Source organism: Ochotona curzoniae, unplaced genomic scaffold, assembly GCF_017591425.1.
Source record: "Ochotona curzoniae isolate NIBS_2020 unplaced genomic scaffold, NIBS_Ocur_1.0 contig_1302, whole genome shotgun sequence".
NCBI classification, from domain to species: Eukaryota; Metazoa; Chordata; class Mammalia; order Lagomorpha; family Ochotonidae; genus Ochotona; species Ochotona curzoniae.
In genome coordinates this window covers 16211665-16236132 of record NW_024465035.1, presented here as the reverse complement: position 1 = coordinate 16236132, position 24468 = coordinate 16211665, and the positions used below count along the sequence as shown (strand labels likewise).

At 45.2% G+C, this 24468-nt stretch overlaps 1 protein-coding gene across 1 annotated transcript in view; it reads right to left on the bottom strand.

Moving 5' to 3' along the window:
* The window catches only part of TRANK1 (tetratricopeptide repeat and ankyrin repeat containing 1), a 66588-nt gene that overhangs the window by 5905 nt on the left and 36215 nt on the right, over positions 1–24468 (bottom strand). The window contains exons 13-20 of the mRNA XM_041003950.1: positions 19560–19759; positions 19155–19292; positions 15087–15233; positions 14278–14434; positions 9617–9705; positions 5955–6058; positions 5718–5850; positions 543–688 (exon numbers count right to left, since the gene is read on the bottom strand). Of these exons, the coding sequence (XP_040859884.1) occupies positions 543–688; positions 5718–5850; positions 5955–6058; positions 9617–9705; positions 14278–14434; positions 15087–15233; positions 19155–19292; positions 19560–19759 (1114 nt within the window). The remainder of the gene's footprint in view (positions 1–542; positions 689–5717; positions 5851–5954; positions 6059–9616; positions 9706–14277; positions 14435–15086; positions 15234–19154; positions 19293–19559; positions 19760–24468) is intronic.

The window sequence follows — 24468 nt, the reverse complement described above, 5'->3', positions numbered from 1 at the left end:
TTGCTCGCTCTCTCTCCCTCCCTTTCTCTATTTAACTCTTCCAAATAAATAAATATTTTTTTAAAGGTTAATCAGAAAAGAAAGTGAGGCTGTAAAGCAAAATTTATGCACAGTCAAAATTATCCTTAAGAAATCTCTTCAATTTTTCGTTAAAGCACCAACATGACTCTGGGCGCACAACTACGTCCACTGCGGTAAGTGATCAATGAGAAGACGGAGTGGGGCTGCAGAAATACACAACTGGTCATCTCCCCCCTTATCATCCAACATGTGAGTCTCCTCTTTGGCCGTGCAGGGCTCTGAAAGGCTCCTCTTGAGTCTACCAAGTCCGCCTACTTTGTTGAATACACACACCTTTCATCTGACTATCAAAGCTCACGAGAGAGCAGAAGACAGTCTGACTGTCAGGAGCTCCTGAGCCAGCAGCAAGGCCACGCCCAGGGCAAGAGTGACATCATCACCCCACTCCCCAAGGAAAGGACAGTCTCACCCAAAGCAAGCTGCCCCCAGGGAAGGGAGACAGGCAGGAGAAAACCACCTACTTTTCCACTGCGACAGCCGCTTCTTCAAAAAGCTCCTCTTGGCAGTACATTTTGAGAGCCAGATCAAATTCCTGAATCTGCTCGAAGCATCTGAAAGCATCCTTGTAGCACTGGCTTCGTTTGTAGAAATAGGCAGCATCTCTTATCTGGGACAGAGCAAGTTCACTTTTTCAGAGTATTCATATGACTTTATGATCTTAAGAATATACAGACCACATGTGTGTTTGCTAGAATCGAGTTTAAAAACGCTAAAACAGAAATAGCAATTAGGTAAACTGGTTATTTAATAGGGAACAATGTAAACTACAACCTTATACTATGTCTAAAAGCAAGCTCGTGATGGGTTAAACAGCATAAACAGGAAACTTCTAAGGAAAAACATAACACACTGTCTTTATGACCCTGAGTTTTTAAAAAGGTGAAAAATTGATGGATTTTATTATATCAAAACTGTTTGATAAAGAATATGTGAAATGGCTAATAGAAAAGTTAACAGTACCATCCAACAGACTGTCCTTGAAGACAGAAATGTTGTATATCTGTGTTATCCAGTTTCTCACCGTTAGACACATCTGAATCTGGAGCCTTTGAAATGTGGGCAGTGAAATCAAAGAACTAAAGTTTTTAATTCTATGTAATTCAATCACTTCAAGTTTAAACAGTCACGCATGACTAGTGGCTACAAGACTGGATAGGCTTAGAACTTCAGAGTTACCTGCAACAAGAAAAATGCTTTCCTAAAAACACAGCAGGAAGCTTAGGGAAAGCAGACTAGAGGGAAACTTGAATGAGTAACAAACAGAGGGAAATGTTCAGTTCTACTAACAGAGAAATGTACACCAAAGCTGGAGTGAGGTACTTCCACCAGGTCGCAAAACTGGAGAATCAGAGCCCACTGAACAAAGATAAGAATATGGAAAAAATGAAACCCTCATGCGCAAAGGGGCACATCCACTCCAGAAAGCAAAGTGACTGTTGTTAGTGAGGGAAAGTACATGCATCTTCTAGGGGCCACAAGCCCACTGCAGGCCCTGGCCCACAGGCAGACAGACTGCTCCCTGGGGTGAGGATGTGTGGCAGCCGGGAGCTGCCGACAACCCAGACGTCCAGCTGGGAAGTAGACAAACCAGTGCAGTGAAAATGCCACTCCAGAACACGACCAGTGCTCAGAATCAGGGTCAAATTGTCACACTATTCACACGGAGTGGGAAAAGGTAAACAACGGACAAGACGCCATTCAGGTAAGCTGAAAATAAATACTTATAGGGGTGGCACCATGATGTTCCAGGCTAATCCTCCACCTGTAAGTGCAGGCAACCCATATGGGCACCAGTCCATGTTTTGGCTACTTCACTTCTCATTCAGCCCACTTCTTACAACCTGGGAAATCAGCAGAGGAGTTCCCAAGGCCTTGGGCCACTGCACCCACGTGGGAGGCCAAGAAGACGCTCATGGCTCCCAGCTTTGGGTCAGCTCAGCTCTGGCCATTGTGGCCATTTGGGGTGTGAACCAGTGGATAGATGACTTCCTCTCTGCCTCTGCTTTTCAAATGAAGATAAATAAATCTTCAAAAAAACATGTTAGTCTTCATTTTAAAGATTCATTTTTATTAGTTTTTTATTGGAAAGGCAGATATACAGAGAGGAGAAACAGAGAGGAAGATCTTCCGTCCGATGATTCACTCCCCAAGTGAGCACAAAAGCCGATACTATGCCGATCCGAAGCCAGGAGCCTCTTCCGGGTCTCCCACGCGGGTGCAGGGTCCTAAAGCTTTGGGCCGTCCTCGACTGCTTTCCCAGGCCACCGGCAGGGAGCTGGAAGGGAAGCGGGGCTGCCGGGATAGAACTGGCACCCATATGGGATCCCGGGCGTGCAAGGCGAGGACCTTAACCACTGCGCCACCGCGCTGGGCCCTAGTCTTCATTTTATTGTAAGGTTGGCACCATTACATCATAGGTTAAACTTTTGCAGGCATCCCATATGTGTGCAAGTTCAAGTCCTAGTTGCTCCACTTCTGATCCAGCTCCCTGTGATGGCATGAAGAAGCAGAGAAGGATGACCCAAGTGATGGGTCCCCTCCACCCGTGTGGGAGACCCAGAAGAAGCTCCTGGATCCTGGTTTAGAAGCAGCCCAGCCCCAATAGTTGTGGTCATTTCAGTAGTGAATCAACACATGGGAGATCTCTCTCTCTCTCTCTGTTCTACCCTGCCCTCAAATGAAAATAGATAAATCTCTACATACATATACGAAATAGCAGGCTTGACATGAGGGGCTCCATGCTGAGCTGACCCCATTTCAGGTGAGGCTCTTCTGTGGTTTAGGGTCAAGCGAGCTTTGGGCATCAGTGTCCTCCTCACTGCCGGCAATCAAGAACTTCCAAATCTTCATCAGTGCATGGCACTCTCCTGTACTGGCTCACTTGGGCACAATGTACCCATGTATATATGTGCACACACGTATACAATGAGAGAAGAGAGAAACTGTGTTTTTCAGTAACACACACATTGGGAATGGCTGCCAATGAGAAAAGAACGGTTGCAAAGAGCAAGAGGGTCTGTATCCCCCAGTGGTGGGTTTGCCATGCAACACTGTGTTCCTTGCTGCCCCTCAGACTCACCACAATGCTGGGATGGCCTCTGCTTGTGAGGGGCTTGGCTTCCGATGCCATGCAGCAGCTGTGATCATCTGCCCAAAAGTCAGCTCTCTGACCCAAACTACTGTCTATACCTCTTTTCCTTCTCTCGTGCCACGTCTTGTTCTCAGCTCTCTTCACCACTGACACCGTGTAAACTCTATGATCCTTCTGTCTCCCCAGAACTGGAAAAAGAAGCTCTGCAGAGGTCAAGGTCTAGGCTTCTCGCCAGCACTCCCAGTGCCTGGCACACAATACGGAATCTGCCAATTTGTTGAGTATTTAATTACATTATGTTGTTTGCTGCTCCTGGGGCCCGGGGGGGGGGCAGGGGGAAGACAAGCAAGACACAGCAACAGGTATTTGACAAACCCTCCAAAAATAAAACTTATGAGGTAATATTGAAAGAGAAAAGCTTCAGGAAGTGCTAAAGTAAAGTTTGCAGTTTCATGTGCAAGTTCTACAGACACCTCACAATTAGGAAGTGCCTAGACTCATCTTAGCCATATCATATAACCTCATGCCCTGTATATCTAACAATTCTACCCATTTCTCTCTCCTCCCCAGTACTTACTACTCTGAGAGAGAGAGAAAAAAAAATGTGTGAATGAATGAGGTACCGGCTGTGGCCAGTGGAAGGCAGGGAAGACAGTCAGGGCCAAGTAGCAGCCCCCCACCCCCAACTCTGGCCCACTTCGCTCCATGGGGAGGCTCCACCTAGCATCCCGGGCAAGGGCCTGGAAAGGATTCTAGAGAAACCGATACTTCTCTCTGGAGACAGGAAGCAGACAGAACACCGGAATCCTGAAAGGAAACCTTACATTCCCACACATCCCCACAAACACTTCTTCCCAGCAGCGGCACACGTTTTGAGGGGCTGGAAAAAGGGAGGTGATCTGGCCTCAGGGGCCAAGCAAAAGCTGCCACCAAGTGGTCATTTTTGGATCTTGCCAGTTGATCGGGGTGAGAACACAAGATGTCTGAGACTGGGTGAGGTTTGAACGCTCTTCCAGGCAGGGTTCTGAGCTCAGGACTCCTCCTTTCCTGGATCCCAGAGCTGCTACAGTGGGCTGGTGAGAGAAGACAGTGACCCCGAGAGAGTGGATGCAGAGACAGAAAGTCAAGGTCTGCGGGCGGGATGTTGTGAAGGTGCTTGAAGTGCTGCAGGAGGAAGCACCGGGTGCAGTCAAGGGCTTCCTGGCCTCTCCCCCCAGCCTTGCTCACTTTCACAGGCAAAGTTTGGTAAGAGGGTGGGGGATAAGGAGACAGGCGTAGTGGGGACAAAGCCTCCAGTTGAGTCAAGGAAGAAACTCAATAGGCAAACACGGGAAAGTGACAAGCTGAGGCCTAGGTCCTGGAGTGACTGTCTCCAAAGAGGCAATGCTGAAGAGTGTCGGGCAGATGCTGGCTTCCAGTTCCTGGAATCTAGGACTGAAACTTCCAGCCAGACTGAAATGTCTGCTTCTGGATGCCCCCACCATCGTTCTCATCCCATAACCTGTCCCATTCCATCATAATCACGAAGCAGGACAAAGTGCATCAAGAGAGCCTCACTGTCTTGTTGGACACTGGCTTGGGGCCACAGTTAACCTCCAGCCCCAACCCCCAGCATGTGGGCAGGAAAGCTCAAGAGTTAGCACGTCGCGTGCTTCACTCACAGAGACCCCGCCTTCCCGCCACGGTCAGGATGTCACCCTGCAGGGAACACATGGCCTCCAGCTTCTTTAATCATCTGCAGAGAAGGACCAGGCTGCATGAAATGTCCAGTCCATCAAAAATGTCACGTTGGAAGTGAGTCACTAGCGGAACCATCACCCCCCTGGATGGCACGGCAATGCCAAATGGCTCTACAAATTACCATCTGCTTCCTTTCACCTTGCTGTGCTAAAGCTTGCTGCAAACAAATGGAGTCTGACACCACCGCCAGCCTGCTGACCACTCCGAGTGGCTGAGCTCTGAGCTAGTACCTCTCTCCAGAGAGCATTCTGTGAGGCTGCGAATGTTCCCTTAGCAACAGGCACCTGCAGCGTGGCTGGTGAACTGACAGCATGCATTGTAACTTCATGATACCTTAATTAATTTAGACTCTCAGTTAAATGGTCACATGTGACTGCTGAGCTGGCCCGTGCATATCTAAGGAGTAATTGCTGGGAACACAGGAAAACCTCATGACAAGTCTGGAGAGCCTACAAACCCAGAGACGTCCAGCTGGGAAGTAGGATACTCTAAAACCCATCTGGGGTTTGAACATTTGACCTGTGGTTAATAGCAGGCTTTGAAAATTAACTCTCTCTCTCTCACCAGGAATTTTTAAAAGCCTGCACCAGTAGAGAAGGGACTACACACACACACTCACCAAGGATTTCTGAAAGCCTGCGTTGGTAGAAAAGGGACTGCCCAATAAGTCACCAGGGCCAGGCCATCCCTCCGAAGACTGTGGTCTTTTTCTTGCCCCACACAGAGGTTAAGTGGCCCACTCTCCACGTGCTCAAATGAAGCCCAATTCTCCCAGGGGCAGCTGTGAGCCAGGGAGGGGGCATACCTTTCCCAGCTTCTCACACAGCTGGGCAGAGAGCTGGAACTCCTTGGCACAGCTCAGGCACTTCAGAGACAGCTTTGGCTCCTTGCATTCCAAATAGGTTTTAGCCAGTTTCAAATATTCCAACTGCTTTTCCCTGGAGAAATAAAACAGCATTCCCATGGGATGTGGATCCACCACCAAAAGAGGTGACATGCTGCTCTCATCAGAGCAAACCTAACATTATCTGGAGAATCCTACCTGGGGCTAACTTTCTTGTTTTTCATGTTCACAGCAGCGTTGTGGGCCAGAGCCAACTTCTCCTTCTCAAATGCACCTCCTTTTTGGTAACACTTGGCTGCAACCTGGAACAGGCAAAAGGTTTGGATTGCCACTAAGGTACTGAAGGTGACACACGGAACAGGAGTTAACATGCATTTTATGCTTGCCCTGACCAGGCACTGAATCCTGCCCTAACCTCAACTCAGACGGAGGAGTATTGATGCAGAAATGCTAAGGCAGCCACAGACGATCAAGACTAACTGTGTTACCGGCCAACGCTTCACACACAAAGGTTCCTTTTGGAAGTACCCAGGAAGCACAGAAAAGATACAATGATATATAAGTGTGCAGGCCACCAAAGCAACAGTCTATTTTAATCTGCGGATAGCCATGTGTAAGAAGTGTCATCTTTCTCGCTGTATACAATAGCAACCTCATGCCAAAGCCATTGAGTAATTGGCCAAAATCACCCAGGGGCTTTTCTGTACTTCAGTACAGTTGGTACTGCTGATTTTCTGTGTGGTGCTGGTTGAACAGCTGCAATACTTGGCATAAGAGTAGGCAGTGGAGCTACAGAAGATGGTGGAGTACTTCCACTTCCCTGGGTGCATGCAGATCCACTACACACCCTCTGACTGTGACCCAGGGGAGTGAGTCTGCACCTGTTCCTTGCCAGCAAAAAGCTGCTTTTACTCTAGCAATACTGACACTGTGTCTCCAACAGAGGCTACAAGAACAGAAGGTTCCCATTCTGTCTAGCAGGCAGACATCAGGGCTCAGAGTGGGCAAGGCACGGACTGTGGGGCACCTGCTGATAAAGTGGGCAGGGTGGCACCTCTCCCCACTCATGCTCTTTATTTCCATAACCCACACCTCAGATCTATGCCTTGCTCCTTCCCAACACAGGGCCTTTGCACACACTCTTCTAACACAAATACTTTCTACCCTTTCTCTGCCTGGCTAAGTTGAGTCATTCTGCAGGTCTCAGCCCAGGGCTCCCTTCCTCTAGGAAGGTTTCTCTGGTCCTCCAGTCCAGAAAGGGTGGTTTCTCAACTGTGACAACTGCAACAGCTGGAACTGGGATCTATTTGCTTGTTCTGCTTCTCCTCACATTCTTAGAACTGAAACATAATGCTTGGCCCACAGCTCAAGAGGAATCTGTTGGATGAACAAATCTTGAATGGTGGTTCTGAAACATTCATTGACATGCAGCCGAAAACTTAATAAACCACCTGAGTCCTGAAGTCCTTTAGCGGGGTCAAAATAAAGTCAGGCGAGGAGGCTTTTTATAACATTCCCAGCTGTGCCGGCTCCCCTAAAAAGATTTTAGATTTAAACATTCAAAAGGTATATTTAAAAGGGATAAGTAACTGGAAACCCATGGGCAACACATATGGGTAACAATAGTGTAATGAAGAGAACAGTGGGTAAGATTTTAGAGTTTGCAATTCCATACCCATACCTGTTGCCCATATTCTCCCTCCTCTCCCTCCCTATTTACTGCCCACCCACACCCGGCCAAAAAAAAGTCTGATGTTACAACGATGGTCAGCTGGAGTAAGAACAAGCAGTGAATAAAGCTCTGGGGCTCAGTCAACTTTTCTAACTAAAATCTACCTATCTGGAAAAGAATGGTTAGACATATCCAAACCTACAATAGCATGAAGTCTACATCTCACTCCGTCTCACAGACTGCTAGGGTGACCACATCCTCTACACTGCTATCGCATCTGTTCACCTCCCTTAAACTTTGGTGCAACTTTGCAGGTTCTCCTCACACACCTGCTGCCCAGTTTCTCTCCATTCTAATTCTGTGCCATCAGAAGCCATGCTGGCCAGTTCTAAGGCTCATCCTCAAGAGACTCCCAGTGCTTCCCTAGATCCTGCTTAGGTCTGAGCAGGAAGAAGATGAAGACTATGCAATCCAGGGACCTTAGTCATCCCTGTTTGTTACCTGAGCCAAGAGCCAGTCACCCCTAGAAACAGACCTGTCTCGGACTAGTAGCTGAATGCAGAAACAAGCTGTCTAGCTGAGGCCAGAAGAACGATGTAAGCTAAATCCAACACTGCTAGGCCACGCAACTGGGAGCAAATGAAATGTCTTGTTTTAAGACACTAAGTTTAAGGTAGTTTATCATGCAGCATCAGGTACATTCTAGACCCCAGATATGAAGTATTTGCTGGAGACTTAAACCTTATTCCCTGGTGCAATATACAAACATCAGACATTCCTTCTGACTTTCGGTCCCAATGCCCTACCCACTTTCTGGTCGCTTCAACGGGACCCAGTGCTCCAGAAAAAAAACACTGTGTTCATTTGCTGTGTCCATTTGTTCAGGGATCACAATAAAAGATAAACTTTCCCTGTCAGAATGAAAACCTGGACCTTCCCAACATGAACACAGAGGCATAAAGTGATCTCCACAAAACCGGCTCCCACGGCTCTCCCAGGAAGCGCCACAAGCAGTGCAGGCAGGGGGCATCTGACATACCTGGGGTGGTCAGAGCCTTGGGAAATGCGCATGTCTGTGAGGCCATGCCTGTGGTGGCAGATGCTGTCGCCAAACTGATCACAGAATTCCCTCTGCTTTTTCTTACCTGATAGCAGAACCTACTTCTCTTAAAGGGCTAAAGCCCCAGAAACCTTTGCAACTAGGAAGGGACATATGACCTAGTACTGATCAATAAGATGAGATGTAACAGGAAGTCCATCAGGGACTTCATGGTAAAAACGGGGGTGGGAGGAATGAATATCGTCGGTAACAAAGTGGTTGCCCTTCTTTCCTGCTGGGGATGCCACTGAGGGGCACAGAGCATCGGGAGCTGCTGAAGCAACCATCAAGGTACCACAAAGGGCAGTACCTCTGATGAGCTGCAGGTGATACAGAGAAGAAACGGGTTGAGAAGGTGCCCAAGATGACTTTGTTGAGCTATAGAACCAACCCTGAGACCTGAACTTTTCCCGTTGGTTTTCTAAAAGCTTCTCTTTTACTAGGGCTTTTGTAACTTGCCAGTGGAGAAAGCACTACCATGACCTCAAGGGAGACACTGGCTGTGGCAGCCCATCCGAAACCTGGCGATGAAGGAACACTGTCTGAGGGAAGTCGATGAGACTCTTTAGTCTGGTTTCCATACTTCAAAATGTTTATCTTAGAGTTAACATTTCATGTAAAGAAACTGCTCGGGCTGGTTAAGATGACTGTAGCTGGAAACTGCTCAGTGCTGACTGGTGACAGAGCTTAACTCATGACCACCAGGCAGAGACTGAGCGAAGTATGCAGCTGACCAATTTGAAAAACAAGTCAGAGAACAATGCCACAGTCTTCAAATGCAGTGTGATGACAGCAATGGCCAAAGACTCTTCATAGAAAGATCCAACAGTGCAGAAAGGTCATGACCCTGCATTGGTCCATCAGCAATGCTGGACCTGGCCAAAGTGAAGGGTGGTCATGCCCACTTTGACTAAGGAGTGAGCAGGACAGGGAACTCTACTCATTCCGAGTGACCTCAGATTCCAGAAGTGGCCCAAGCACCATATTCACCCTCACACTTCTTGGAAGCATGCAGGAAACCCTGTCTATTAGACCTGACAATTGGTCTCGATGAGCCTTCGGCCCCACATTCCTGTCCCAGCCCCTTACCTTCCAGCACTGGTGTTTGGCATAGTACTCTCCTTGTGCAATCCATTCTTCAGGAGTGGAGGTCTTAACAAACATGCTATCATCAAAGTCTAAAATAAAAAGAAAAGCAGGTTTACTTCTCTGGGCATCCATTCACTTAAATCTGTTGTTATGGGCTGAGCTGCTGTCCACTGACCCTCTGCATCCCTTACAATTTATTGATCGGAATGCTAACACCCAACACCTGAGAATGTTAACTATGCTAGTGATGGGACCTTCACGAGGTGTTCAGTTAGAAGTCTGTGAGAGCAGCCCTAACCCCAATCTGACTAGTTTCCTTAGAAGAGGAGACTTGAACACACAGAAACATGAGGGCAACCAAGCCGAAGGAAAAGACCCCATGTGGACGCAGCACAAAGCTTCTCCTCAATGGTCCAGAGAGGGAGGCCTCAGAGGAAACCAACCGGGCCAAAACCATGATCTTACGATTGGTTCAGCCATCCAATCTTTGATATTTTGTTGCAGAGACCAGAGCAGGCTGATACATACATGTGGTCATTTTAACAATCCTTTACAATACATTTTATCTTCTCAGTCCAGGCTGGTGCAGGTTCTGCAAGATGGAGGCAAAGGTGATGAGGAATGTGGTCTGGTTTAAATTTTTATCTAGTTTGCTTTAGTTTGGCAATGAATAAAAAGACAGATAGCAACTACCAATTCCTCCTCAAAACCCCAAAGCAAATAGCTGTTGTTATCAAGCTCCTAGGTCAGAACTTCAGCAAAAAACGAGCGACAGAATTTTATAGTCAATTCTAGCTTCTCTTCAACTTACAATGGCATTATACTTCATAAACTCCACTGTGAGCTTAATATACTCAGCTTACTAATGAACACAGTTTAACTGCATAGTCATTGCCTGGGAGCTTTGTGTGCTATCACTGCCCAGCACCAGAATACACCACACTGCACATTGCTAGCTGGGGAAGATCAAAACTGGACATCTAAAGGACAGCTTCTACTGCATCAGAAAACTTCCTCTTGTATAACCATAAAGTAGAAAAATCGTAAGACAATTCCTAAGTCAGAGAGCATTCAGATGTCCAAGTGGGCACCTTGCCTTCATCCATGTAAGCACTCTGGCAACGTCTTTGCCTTCATCCAAGTAAGCACTCTAGCAACGTTTGTGGAGGTGGACACAGACTAGTATAGCCCATTTATCCATCCCTTCTGTGGGCTTCATTAGGCCACTAGTGACTGAGTCCACCTCCCCCAACTATGGCCCTTTGAGCATCCTTAGCAATGGATGACAATCATGCACATCTAAGCCACAGCTTCACAAAGCACACACCAGACAGTGAATGCCAGGAACATAATAACAGCCAAATCAGAACCAAAAGGACTTGAGATATCGGGCCAATGGGTATCAGCCAAGGGAGTGACACCTTCCGCCTCATCACCTCATCGCTTCTTGTTCTACCTCTGCCATTGTCCGATGGCACTGATGGCTTTCCAGTGTCTTACTCTGACCCCATGTGCCTTGTTGGTACTCTGTTGATATCGCCACAGAAAACCCTAGACACCATGCTGAAAACACACAAACAGCATTGTTACTACACTCGTCCAAGGTCCTTTGCCCAAGGAAACGTTCTGAAAGACTTCACCACATGCCAACTAAAGCTGGCAACTAAGATGCACTTTCTCTTGTATTTTTAATTCTACAAAGACATAAGCTAAAGATTATTTAAATTTTCAAACTAGAAAATTTGCCCATCTTGATGTTCTCTCACAGTGAGTGCCAGAGCATGTTTTGGGAATAAAAGTCTTATAACTACAGAAATATTGAGAACAAACACTCCAGGCCAACCCACTCATTTCCTTTTTAGCTGAAGAAACAAAGTGAACCCAAACAACTTCCTGTGACTACACGGGTGGAGAGTTTTTGAAGCCAGTTTTTACCTCCAAGTGGCCAACACTTCCTTCACAGCACAACATTGCGATCCTAGGAATAGAACATCTAATCTCGGTCTCCAGCCAGGCCACAAGGAACAACTAGAAGCAGCCTTCACAGAATGAATTGAGAAATACCTGAGGTTGCAGAAAACCACCAACCAGTATCCAAGCCCTTGTTGCCTCTCATAACTTTAGAGGAACTAACTATGGCCTAGAGGAACCCACTCAACAGTAACCTTCAAGCAAGACAACAACATCCCCTTCCATGAAGTTAAGCTACCAGGAGGTCTTCACTTCATTTTTTAATTTGGCCAGTCTTCTTAAACTATGGCAACAGTTTGTGAACATGATTTTTGAAGTCCACAAACAACCCAGAGACTGTGCACATATAAAGTGGAATGTATCCAAATCGACCACACAACTTCACAGCCACGAGTCCGTACACCAGAGGCGTGAAGCCTCACACTCAGACATACAGCTGTAGCATATGTGGCTTGTCTTCCTTCAAACTCTTACTGTTCACAATCCATATTACCCATACTTGTGAAGTGGATAGCAGCAGAGAAATTTCTGATGAATCCCTTAGTATCTGAACTGCCAATTCTTGTTTGAAGAAACTCAAGAGTCAAATAGATTCAAATACTCTGTTATTCCTATCTAGACTCTCACAAACCTTTTTTTTTTTTTCAAATACTGTCTATTTGAGAAGCAGAAAGGCAGAAACAGAGTTCTCATCGACTGATTCACTCCCTACATACCCACAACGGCCAGAGCTGGGTTAATGGTACAGCTGGGACCCCTGAAGACAACCCAGGTCTCACATGGGTGGCGGGAACCCAACCACTTGAGTCATCAACACTGCCCCCCAGGATCTACACTGGCATGAAGCAGAAATCAGAAACTAACTCAGGGCACTGATGCCCGTTACTCTGACGTGCAATGCAGTCATCTCAGCTCCTAGGGCAAACACAAACTCCTGATACACAAACTCATACACTGGACTGCATTTAGAAGTTACACGTGGAAGAGGTGTTAGCACAGACACAAACATACACACATGAATAAACATTCTATTCTAATATGCATATATGCCCTCAAATTTTTATTGATTTGATTTGAAAGATACATTGACTCTACAGAGATCTTTTTATCAACTACTTCATTCCTCAAATGTCCATACTAGCCAGAGATGGGCCACATTGAAGCCAGGACACCAGAATTTAATCTGAGTCTCCTACAAGTATGGCAGGGATCCAACCGCATGAGCCAACTTCTCAGAAACCTGGAATGAACAGAAAATCCCGGAACCAAAACCCAAATCCAAACCCAAACAGTTTCTCATCACTGCACCAAATACTTACTTCCCTAGATAGTTTTTACATTTTTATAATGTAAAATTATTTCAACAGTTGAATTACGCTATCCATATGGTTTAAAGTTTTTTTTCTTCCTTATCTTAAACATGTTTTTACATCATTAAGTGGAAGTCCACCTTACTCTAAGAAGCGGCTCATGGCATTCCATGGAAGGAAACACACTTAGCCTTTTTCACATTGGTAGACACAATACTGCCTTTAGTTTTCTGTGGTTATACACAGGACTGTGAGGCGCCTCCTTGTGCATGGATCTTTGAGTTTTTTTTTTTTTTTAACAAAAATAGCTCAGACGACCAGAAGCAGAGCATCTGGTTCAAAAGGTATGTTTTTCACAGATCTTGAAAGGCAGCCAAAAGCACACAGCACTCTATGTTCTGCAACAGGGCGACAGGGCCCATTTTCTTTATCTTTTATCCACTTTGTCCTTGTGTGGGTAGAATGCCAGAATCAGGGAGTGTTCTTAGCGAGCGATTTACCCAAACACAAAGTTCTCTTCTTTGTGTATCTTGTTGGAACACAGTGTACTGACTCTTCAGAAAGGTGAAAGGGAAACTTCTACCAGTTTCAAGAAGTTGTGAGTGAATTAAAGGAATATAAGTAAATATGTAAGTTGAATTAATGGCTCAGATACCACATTCTGGATTCCTAGTGGGCCTTAACTATAGGCCATTCATCCTCTCAATAATGATTTGTTCCCTATCATGTGTCAAGCACAGACTTGACTCTGCAGCAACAAGGTACAAAGCTGTTGATAACAGGGATAAAGAAACACAAGAAAGGAATCATGAGAGAAGCAGATAGATCAGAGAGCAGAAAGACGAGCTAAGGGAGGAATTGGTCCTTGGACTCCCCGGGGTTGGGTAACAGGGCAGTAAGGGATCAAAAGGAGGCAGGGGGGTGGGGTGGGGTGGGTTGGCATGCCAGGCAGGAGGAACCATGGGTGTGAAGGGAAATCACAAATCAGGAGCAAACTGGGGCTAGGAGAGGAGTTCAGGGCATAGAAGCTAGAGGAGCTGCTAATTAGCATGTTGGGATCCAGACCACAATCAAGCTGGTATGCTCTGATGCAGAAACTGGACATGTCGTGTAGGCACTGAAGTCACTGAAGAATGTGGCACAGAGGAACGACATATTTATGATGAGAAAGGTAAGAAGGAGTAAAAGGAAAATAAAAGACAGTCCCCGAAGGAGTTAACCCCACCCTGCTCCCCCTTACATCATACTTTTCCTATATACATTTTAGCAACTGAAGAACAGTTCCCATTTCTTAGGAAAGTGTTTTTTTCAGAAAATGATACCTTTCAAATTCGACCCTAAGAACAGCTCAGAGAAACTGAGCTATCTGAAAGTCCTTACCCTTATTTTCATCTGTCTTCACAACTTGGACAAAATTCCTCCCAATGAAATATTTGAAAGCAGCAGCCCGCTTCTCTCGGTTTTCATCGAAGATCCAGAGGTTGACACGAGCCCGCGTGATGGCTGTATACAGCTGCTTCAGCTCTCCGTTAAGGAGCTAAAGACAAAGATAGTAAGCCTTCAGTCTGAGGGGTCTAATGCAAAACTAGGTTTTAGAGAAAACTAAAACAATACAAAAACTGAAATTTAGACAGCTACAGCACAGCCCACTGTGGTCACAGCACAGATGAGTGAGGCCTACTGAGGCTAGATGAAACTCTAGCCCTTTCCATTCACACAGGCTGGTTCTTGAATATTGTTAGGTGCTTAACTTCCAGTTTTGAAATAATTATACATTCACTGGAAGTTACAAAGGTAGTACAGACATGTCCTATATTCACTTCAATTTATCCCAATGGTTGTCTCTTACACAACTGCCATGACTGACTTTAAAAATTAAACGGCTCTTACATTTTCATTATATCATGAGTACTAAATTATTTAAGAAATATCCTAGAATCGCATCGAAATTTCTGAGTGATGCTTAGTGCCAGAGAGGAATAGAAACTACAGCCCAACCCGCTCACTTTCAGATAGTGCCCAGCCTGTCCAGCCTGGGTCTCCAACAGGAGGAAACCCATGCTTCTTCCCATTGCTGTTGTGCAAGAAGACTGGTCAAATTTAATGCTGGATTCTTTATCTCCTCCTCTTCTTTTTCCAGCCTTGTTTTCAATATATAAAAAAAGTGTGGACAAACAGAAGAAATTCACCTTGTACATTTCTGGGTTCGTCATGACAGCTCGACCCCGAAAGGAGCTTGGTTTCTCTAAGGGCACTTCAACCAGTGGTTGGGTTTCATCTCTGAACTCGGATGAGGAAGGAGTGAATGAAGAAATGATCTTCCACTCCTTGCAAGCCTGAAAAATGACGACGAATGAAAAGGCCAGCAGAAGACACATTTGAATTATGCTCAAAGCCTCCTCAAGCTTCCTGAATGAATGGGATCCATCTGAGGGCCAAGGCTTCAACCCCAGCGCTAAGGAGAGGTCCAACCTGCGGCCCTAGAATGGGCAGATGGGGCTGAAGCTACAGAGGCCAGGGTCGGAGAAGCTGCCATGAGAACTCCTCAGACACTTGGCAAGGACAACTGGAAACCAGGTGCCAGGACCCGCATCCGACAGGAAAGTAAAGGCCCAGGAAGTTGTTCTAATTGAAAAAAATTTCAACAGGTAAAGGGGGCAGGGAAGTTTCATTCCTCCTTACAACATGCGTAAGAGATACCCCTTCTAAACCCGGAAACCAATGATGGAAGAAAATTCAGAAGATGTGCACTCCAAAAGGCAGAATCAGAAAACACAGGACGAATTCACAACTCAGCGCTTGCCATCACTATCTGTGTGCTCTATGAGAGTGTTTATTCTCCTCTCTTTAGAAACTAAGGATAACATAACTACCCATTGGTTGTGAAAATCAAAGGAGACGACCAATGTCAGGGATCGAGTGCAAAACTTGGTATTTTACCCACTTTTTTTTTTCATCTGAGCCTTAAAACAAGGTGATTGTGTAGACTACATAGACAAGGAGTTGTCAAGTTTTTCCTGTAATGGATCAACTGATAAACACTTTTGACTTTGCAGGACACATGGGCTCCCTTGCTAAAGCAGCCGGTAGTCATTGTGTAAAAATAGGAATGTGCTGTATTTCAATAAAACTTTGTGCACACTGAACTGAATTTCACATCATTTTCCTATGCCATGGAATATCATTCTTTTTGTTCTTTCCAACCTCTTCAAATGTAAAAATCCATTCTTAAGATAAAGCTGCTGAGTTGGATTTGGCCACCAGGATGTGGTTTCCATACCCTAGTAAGACTTAGCTTACTTGCAGTATTTATAATCCAAAATCCCAAAGACATTTCCGATTTCATACTTCACTGTATCTTGTGAGAGGGACTAGGTAACTCCAACAGTCTTTTCTTTAAAAATAAAAAATGCTGCTCCTTTTCATTTATGAAACTTTTCAAGCATGTTGAAAAGATGAAGTGGACACAACTCATTTCTGCTTAAGTGGCCACATCAGAAATTATGTAAATTATGCTTACTGCCTTAAACACTGTCTTCTAACTAGATACGGCTGTTTTGTAAATCAACTGTAAAATGAATCAGCATACCCTGCAAAGATGTGAATCATAAAATCATTTAAGTAATTGCAAAGCTTAAAACATCGCAAAGCTTTTTGGTGGTGCTATTTAAAGAGCAGGACTGTTTGCCAAGGAAAGCCAGTAAAAGACACAGGCTTGGCATTTCAGAGGATCCTCTTGGCGGCAGCCTGAGTGAGGACAGGTGACCTCGACAGGGGAAGGGAAGCGTAATGTAGTTGAAAACTACTGGGAGAGAGGCAAAAGCTGCTCAGAGGCAGGTGGCTGACCTGCTTCCAGGAATCCAACACATTTTGCTTCCAACACAGCATTTAGCAGTGAGGACAGCATCTGGAGCACGGATACAGGCCTGGTAGACTTGTGGCAATAAAAGCAGCAGCAGTTTAAAGTCTTCCAGCTTCTCTAGGCACCAATAATTGTGAAAGGCAAAATTCTATTAGGTCTGCTCCTGGGGGCCTATTCGCCAAGTCAGTTAAACAATCCACAAAAGCCACAGTTTTCAAAGTCCCTCTGTGTCATTTACACCCACACATGAGTGTAAAAGAATAGATTCCTCCCTGAGCCTCAGGACAGACAGCAGACACCATTCCAAGTCCAAATGGAAGGACAGTTGGGCAGTGACTGAGAGCCCAGATGAAGCAACAACCTACAAGACAAGGATCTGTGATCACTGCTTGGTTCCTCCCTCACCTCAGTGACAGCCCTGGTGACCATGTGACTGAACAAACAAAAGTAAATGTGCTAGCAGAGACAGGAACAGCACAGACAACGAGGACGCCACCACCTCTCTCTCTCTCTCTCTCTCTCTCTCTCTCTCTCTCTCTCTCTCATGCTTGCCCAAGTGGCAGGTGCTGTAAATCAGGGAACAAGAAGAGCAGCTCTCCTAGTTATCCACATCATGTAACAAGCCCTGATCGGGAGTCTTCAGGTGATGCCCTCAGAAGAAGTGACAAATCAGCTGCCCAAGGACAGCAGGCCAGGAATCTATGTGCCACTTTTTCTCTCATTTTACTATTGCATGTCTGTTCATTTGCTGATAACCCTTTTTGATCTAGAGGTTATAAATGAAGAGATTCAGGGAGTCCTTTGTGCCAGGAACTATAAAACATATCCACCTGGGAAGCATTACAATAGCAGGCTTTGAAGAAATCTTGTGTGCACAGGATGAAGCAGACGAAAAGATGCAGTTTGGAATTATTTTGATTCTGGGCAACTCATCATTAAGCCACCGGTGCAAGCACACGGTCGAAGGATCCAAGCCTTCGCTATTTCAGCATCAACTTGAACCAAAACAACTGGAGTTTCCTTCACAAACACAGCCAACTACAAGTTGCAGTTAATGAAAACTGGACATTGGCACTTGGGTTCCAAGCTTAGAAAAGGTGAGTGCAAGAGAGCCAAGAAGAGGACAGGGGACAGCCGGTCACAATGCTGAAAGGCAATCCGTAGCCACCATCAAAATCCACTGCTAAACACACAAAGGACCACACTGAATGGATGATAGTCCACGCACGCTCAAGCACCTGTCACCAACTCTTCTATTCTCAGCTTCCAATTTTTTTTTTTCCCCAAAGTGAAAATTCAGCTCAGATAGACTCTACAAGGTGGTTTCAAAAACTTTTTCATATAATACGTATATTTAATTTTTTAAAGGACATTAGAGATGCAGGGAGAGAGACAGATAGAGGGCAAGGCATCACCTTGTAGTTCACTCACTGGGGCTGGGCCAGGCCAGCGTCCCTTGGGGGTTGCAGGGACCCAACTACTTGAGTCCTCATTGCTGCCTCCCACAGTGTGCACGTGCAAGAAGCTGGACTCGGGCATGGAGCGAGAACTAGAACCCAAGCCTTCCACTATGGTATTTGGGTGCTCCAAGCAGCATCTTAACCACGGTGCCAAACACTCACCTCCTAAGATTTTAACTTTTTATTCCATTTTTGCATGAACACTGTGAAGCCCCTTTGTACATGTGTGGTGTAAAGACAACTCAGTACAGAGAGCAGCATTGTGGCATAGTGGGTAAAACCGCTACCTGAGATGTTGGTATCCCATATGGACACCAGTTCATGTCCCAGATACTCCACTTCCGATCTAGTTCCCTATGAATGTGCCAGTGGCAGATGGCCCAATGGCTTGGGCCTCTGTACCCACGTGGGAGACCCAGAACAAACTTCTGGCTCTTGGCTTCAATCTGACCTAGCCCTGGCCACATGGCCATTTGGAGAGTGAGCCAGTGAATAGAAGCTGTGTGTGTGTGTGTGTGTGTGTGTGTGTGTGTTGTAACTGTGCCTTTCAAATGAACAAAATAAATCATAATTACAAAGAAAAGTGGGACTGGCACAACGGCACAACATTAATAACCCTCTGTCTGCAGTGCTGGCATCCAACATGGGTGCCAGTTTGTGTCCCAGTTGCTTCACTTCCGATCCAGCTCTCTGCAATGTGCTGAAGTGGGCAATGAAACAAAGTTCAAATCATTGGGTTCTTGCACCCACATGGGAGACTCGGAAAAAGCTCCTGGCTCCTGACTTCAGATCAACTCAGCTCTGGCTATAGCAGCCATTTGGGAGTAAACCAGTAGATGGAAAATTTCTCTCTCTCTCTCTCTCTCCATAATTCTGACTTCCAAGTAAAAATAATTAATTAAAAATGTAAAATAACAGAACTCAGAATGATATACCTCTGAATCCGTAAAAAAGTTGTAAAGGAGGACATCATCAAACTCTAAGCCTTTGGCTTCATACACTGTTAGCACAAGTGCTAACCCCAGCTCTTCTGGAATTTTCTCCTTAGCCATTTCATTGGCTACAAGGATTACCTGCAGAAAAATAAAAACAAGCATCAAATTCTGCAAGGAAAAGCTCAGTAACAATTTATCTCTTTAATGAGAAACAGTCAGCACGACAGGGCCAGCCAGGCCAATGGCAAAATGAAGACAATCACTCACTCAGCCCAGGAACTCACCCCCCTGAAACAGGGGCTTAGCAATTCTACCTTGTAGGATAACTTCAGCCTTGGCAACTTTTTTTTTTCAGTTGAAACTGCCTTTTATTTCAAAACCTAAATACAATTACAAGCAGCTCACCTGATGGGCTCCAAATTCAATGGGCTGCGTTTTCCTTTTGTTCCCTCTTAGCAAAATTGCCAGGTCGCTTACACTACAGGACTCCAGGACGGTTGGTTTGGGACCATCGAAGAGGCCAGAATCCCTAGGAAGGCGATCGAAAGATTCTGGGAAATAGAACTGAAGTAAATCCACCACTCCAGATGCCAGGTTGAGGATTCCTGGAACAAACAGAAAGCACATGTCTGACTGGGCACATGGCTGAGGCGTTGTTGGCCACCTGTTTCCAGCTTCGCTCATCTCCTAAGAAGTGCCACTGGCCCTGTCAATGCGTATATTTGCAAAACCTATTTCTAATACCCACTAGCGCTAAGGCATCCTACTCAGCAGGCAGGGGATGAAGACAAAAAAAGGGTTGCTGTGCTGAAAGGGCCTTGTGGGAGGTCACATCACCCTCAACTTATGTTCACATTAGAGATAACCACCTGATAAGAAAGATGGAAGGCAGAAAACAGAATCTAATTAGAGCTATTAGAATGCCTGGATAAATGGTCAGTACAGGCTGTGGGAAGAAAATGGGAATTATCCTGTTCCCCCTGGTTGGAACTTAAGAGCACTGCAAGCCTCGTTACCATGGTAACAGCTGTGCTGGCTGCTAGCTGGGGAAGCAATGGAGGCCTCCCATCGCCCTTTCCCCCCAGGCTGTACACAGTGGAGAGAGGACAATAATAACAAAAACTGCTTGGGCAGGGAAAATGATTTCCCAAATAGCTTTCTCCCCATGTCTCATCTCACATTTAAGATCTGAAGTGACATTAACGGTCAATCACACAGTAGGCACCTCCTTAAAATCATCCTGATTGATCCTCACAGAAACTCAGTGAGATAGACAATACAACTTCAGTTTTAGAAACAGCTGCCACAAAGTCAGAAAATCATGAGGAAGTTACTAGGATCTGAAGCTGAGCTCAATACGCATTTCCCGTATCTATCCATTACTCTTCAGGATACAAGGTGCCTGACAGGCAATAGTACATGGAATACCATATGCAGGGCCCAGAAATATGGTATATAGCATGTTAAGCTGCCTGTTGCAACAACATTCCAGATGGTTGTTAGTTCAAGTCCCAGCTACTCTATTTCCCTTCCAGCTCCATGCTAATGGCCTGGGAAAAGCAGCAGCAGATGGCCCAAGTTTCAGGCCTCTGCCACCTGCCTGGGGAGCTCCTGGTCTTAGTTCGGCCCGGTGCTGACCACTGGGATAATATAGGGAGCGAATCAGCAGGAGCAAGAGTTCTCTGTCTCTCTTCCTCTCTCCACGACTTTCAAAATAAATAAATAAATAAAACACTGGCGGTGAGGAGGAATGGTGAGGGTGAAAAAGAAAAATTAAATAAATAAAAACAAATAGATCGATCCTTTAGTGAAAGAATACAACGTCTAGATACAACATCATGACATGTGTCCCCACTACTACTATTACAAAGGAGAGGGGAACACCAACAAAGCAGCTGCTACCGAGGCTCCTGCCCCAGTAAGAGCTAGCAAGGTCCAAAGGTGAACCTTAAGGGAAGAATCGGATAAAGGCACAAGGGCCCACTGCATAGTAGAGCAAAGCAGCGTGTTAAGGCCCTGCTTGCATGTCAGCATCCCTTATTGGAGTGCTTGTTTAAGTCTCAAGATCAAGTCCCAGCTGCTCCATTGGCTGAAAAGTGAACTGAAGGAGAAACAGCTCTTCGTCTTTCCCTAGCTCTCCTCATCTGGCCTTGGAAATAAGTAAATAAATCCTTAAAAAAAAAAAAAAAACAAATTAAGCAGTGGCTATCGTGGTTCCTTTTGACCCTGTTAATAAATGTTGGGGAGACCCTGTAAATAAATACCAGGCCAAGGAAGTAGGGCGCTCAATAGACAGACCTTGCTCAGGAATAAATAGGAGAGGACACTGTCTAAGTTGGACTTGACCTAGAATCTGCCACAGTGTTCAAGTGCCCACTGGCGGAGGCATCAGGCAAGTGTCAGATATTAACAAGCCACATACAAGCAGAGGCCCAGGATAAACACAACTCTGAATTCACAGAACAAATTAAAACCACAGGCCAGACTGCAACATGCTTAGAATTACAAAGGGCAGCTTTGCAGTCCATATGGTCCCCGAAAGAATTTAAACTGGAGGACCTGCAAAAGCTAGAGCCAATCCTAAACATCCTAACACATCAGAAATGATTCCCATTCATGTTCGGTCTGTCTTATTTAGCACCTGGTAAGGAAGAGAACGTGGAATTTAAAGAACATGAAGAAGGTGGTGGTGCTGGAGAAGGATCTTATTCTTGACCTGCTAGAATTCTTTGTACATCATTACCAAGGACGCCATCAGAAGTGATGTTATTCACAAAGAGAACTGAAAAAATTGCAAGAAAGAAGCTGCGCAGCACCTCAATCTCTAATATAGTTAGTGTAAAGGAGTTAAACAGTAGCTTTAACTCTTGTGCAAGCTACCCTGCCCTGTGCCTTAAGGAAGTCACATATATCCACTTTCATTGAGCTCCACAAGTATGCTTTATTAAAAGCTTAAAAAAGTTTTAGCATGATCAAGTGTTTTGCTTGGTGGAGACAGATAAAATTAAGCCTGTCAACTGTGGTAGAATTACACAAGAAACCACTTACTTCAAAAGAAAGAAATGGCCATTATTGACCAAGAAACCCATTTTGTTTTCAGCTATATCAAACTTTGCACAAGGAATGATCCTAAAATGAGCAACTTGGAACTTCAGTCAATGTTACCATTTGTTAGATACTATTACAGCACTGTAATCCCTCCATCTCAGCTCTGCACAGCATCTTTATCCTTCACAGGGTAGAAAACAAGCTGTTGCCATGCCAACAGATTCAGAGTTACACAGAGATGGAGTCGGGAGGGATCTTCCACCTGCTGGTTCCCCAAGCGGCTGCAATGGGCAGAGTTGGGCTAATCTGGAGCCAGGAGCTTCTTCAGGGTCTCCTCTGTGGGTGCAGGGGCCCGAGGACTTGATCCATCTTTCCCATTCACAGGCCCTAAGCAGGGAGCTGAATCTGAAGTGGAGCAGCTGGGACGTGAACCAGTGTCCATACAGGATGCTGTCTCTACAAGGTGGAGACTTAACTTCTGTGCTATGGTGCTTTAAGACCTTGAATATATGATTCCATTCTTCAGGCCTGTAGGTTCTGCTGAGAAACCTGATGGTTATCTAATCGTTTTTCTTTCATATGAGAGTTCACGTTTTTTCTCACTGCCTAGGATTCTCTTAACTTTGACAATTTGATGAGAATACACCTTGGAGAAGACCTTTATTTGTTGAGTCAGCTTGGAGCTCTTCGAGCTTTTTGTACCTTGTACATTTTACCTAAATGACAAGGTACAAAAAGTCCCTATAACCATTTTAAGGCGTATAGCAGCCGGTTATATGTAAACTAAAATTGAAATGTCAACGAAGTAGTCACAGGACATCATTAAGAACTTGCATTTTCTAACATATTGGTCACTCCATTCACTCCATACCATGTCAATTAACTCCATAGTGTTGTAAATTTTTGTTGATGTTATGCTGTGGCTTTTCATTGGAGGGGATGATATTCTGCCAGCTCTACTTTCAGACCAGGAATGGTCTCCCAAAGAAACTGTTGAATTTATCTGGACAATAAGATGCTGGACTCTATGCATGGTACATGCTCGCAATGAAGGAATCATGACTGGATTTGAACTGTACTACTGCAACAATGTGTTAGAAAATGCAAGTTCTTAACCACATCCTGTGACTACTTCGTTGACATTTCAATTTTAGTTTACACATAACCAGCTGCTATATGCCTTAAAATGGTTATAGGGTATTATTCAGCTGTCTCGTGTCTCTTTTCATTTTTATATTTAGTTGTTTATAGTATTGAAGCATAATTTTTACTGAACTTGGCAAATTTTTGGATAGTCCAAACAGGCTTATAACTCAAACTAGGCATCTGTTAATAACTGAGGGCCTGTTTTCAATCTGGTTTAATAATCTTGGTCATGCCAACATGTCTGCTTTTAAAACAAGTAATCACCAGGTAACCCCCTGCATTTCAAGAGATCTAGTCTTTACTTGTGGTTGTCAGTTAGGTCAATTCTGTTTGCTAGATGGAGGTTAAGAAAAATACACACACCCGAAAGAATTCTCAACCAAATTTAATTCCGCCTCTCTTCTTGGCTGGAATAATTCCAAATCCTAAAGTAATTAATTCAGTCTACAGTAGCACTAGAGAATGAAGAATCTGCCTTAAGAAATTCATGTGCTGTTTTCTCAAATCTTTTTGAAAGATTTATTTATTTTTATTTGAAAGGCATATTTTACAGAAGAGTGCAGAGAAAGAAGTCTTTCATCCACTGAGTCACCCCGCCCCCCCAAATGGCCACAATGGCCAGAGCTAAACTGATCCGAAGCCCAGGGACTGGAGCTTCCTCCACGTCTCCATGGGTTCAAGGACCCAAGGAGTTGAGTCATTCTCTGCTACTTTCCCAGGCCCTAAGCAGGAAGCTGAATCAGAAGTAGAGCAGCTGGAACACAAACCAGTATCTGCATAGGATACCAGTGCTTGCAGGCAGATGCTTAATCTGATATACCACCATCTGGCCCCAGTTTGCTCAACAATTAAGACTATGGGTTGTGCGGATCCAACTGTGGCATATCAGGTAACACCACCCCTGTGACACTGGCCCGGTTCTTGTCCCCGTGGCTTCACTTCTGATCCAATACCCTGCCACATTCTAACAGTCCTTTCCTTTTCTAGTAGATAAGAACCTTGAAGACCAGTACTGAACTGGGGTAATCTGTATGGGGGAATCCCAAGTCCTGGCAGAATATAATTGCCACCTTCACGTAACTCTCAGACCAACTGGAGCCCACTGGCCATCGTAAATTCC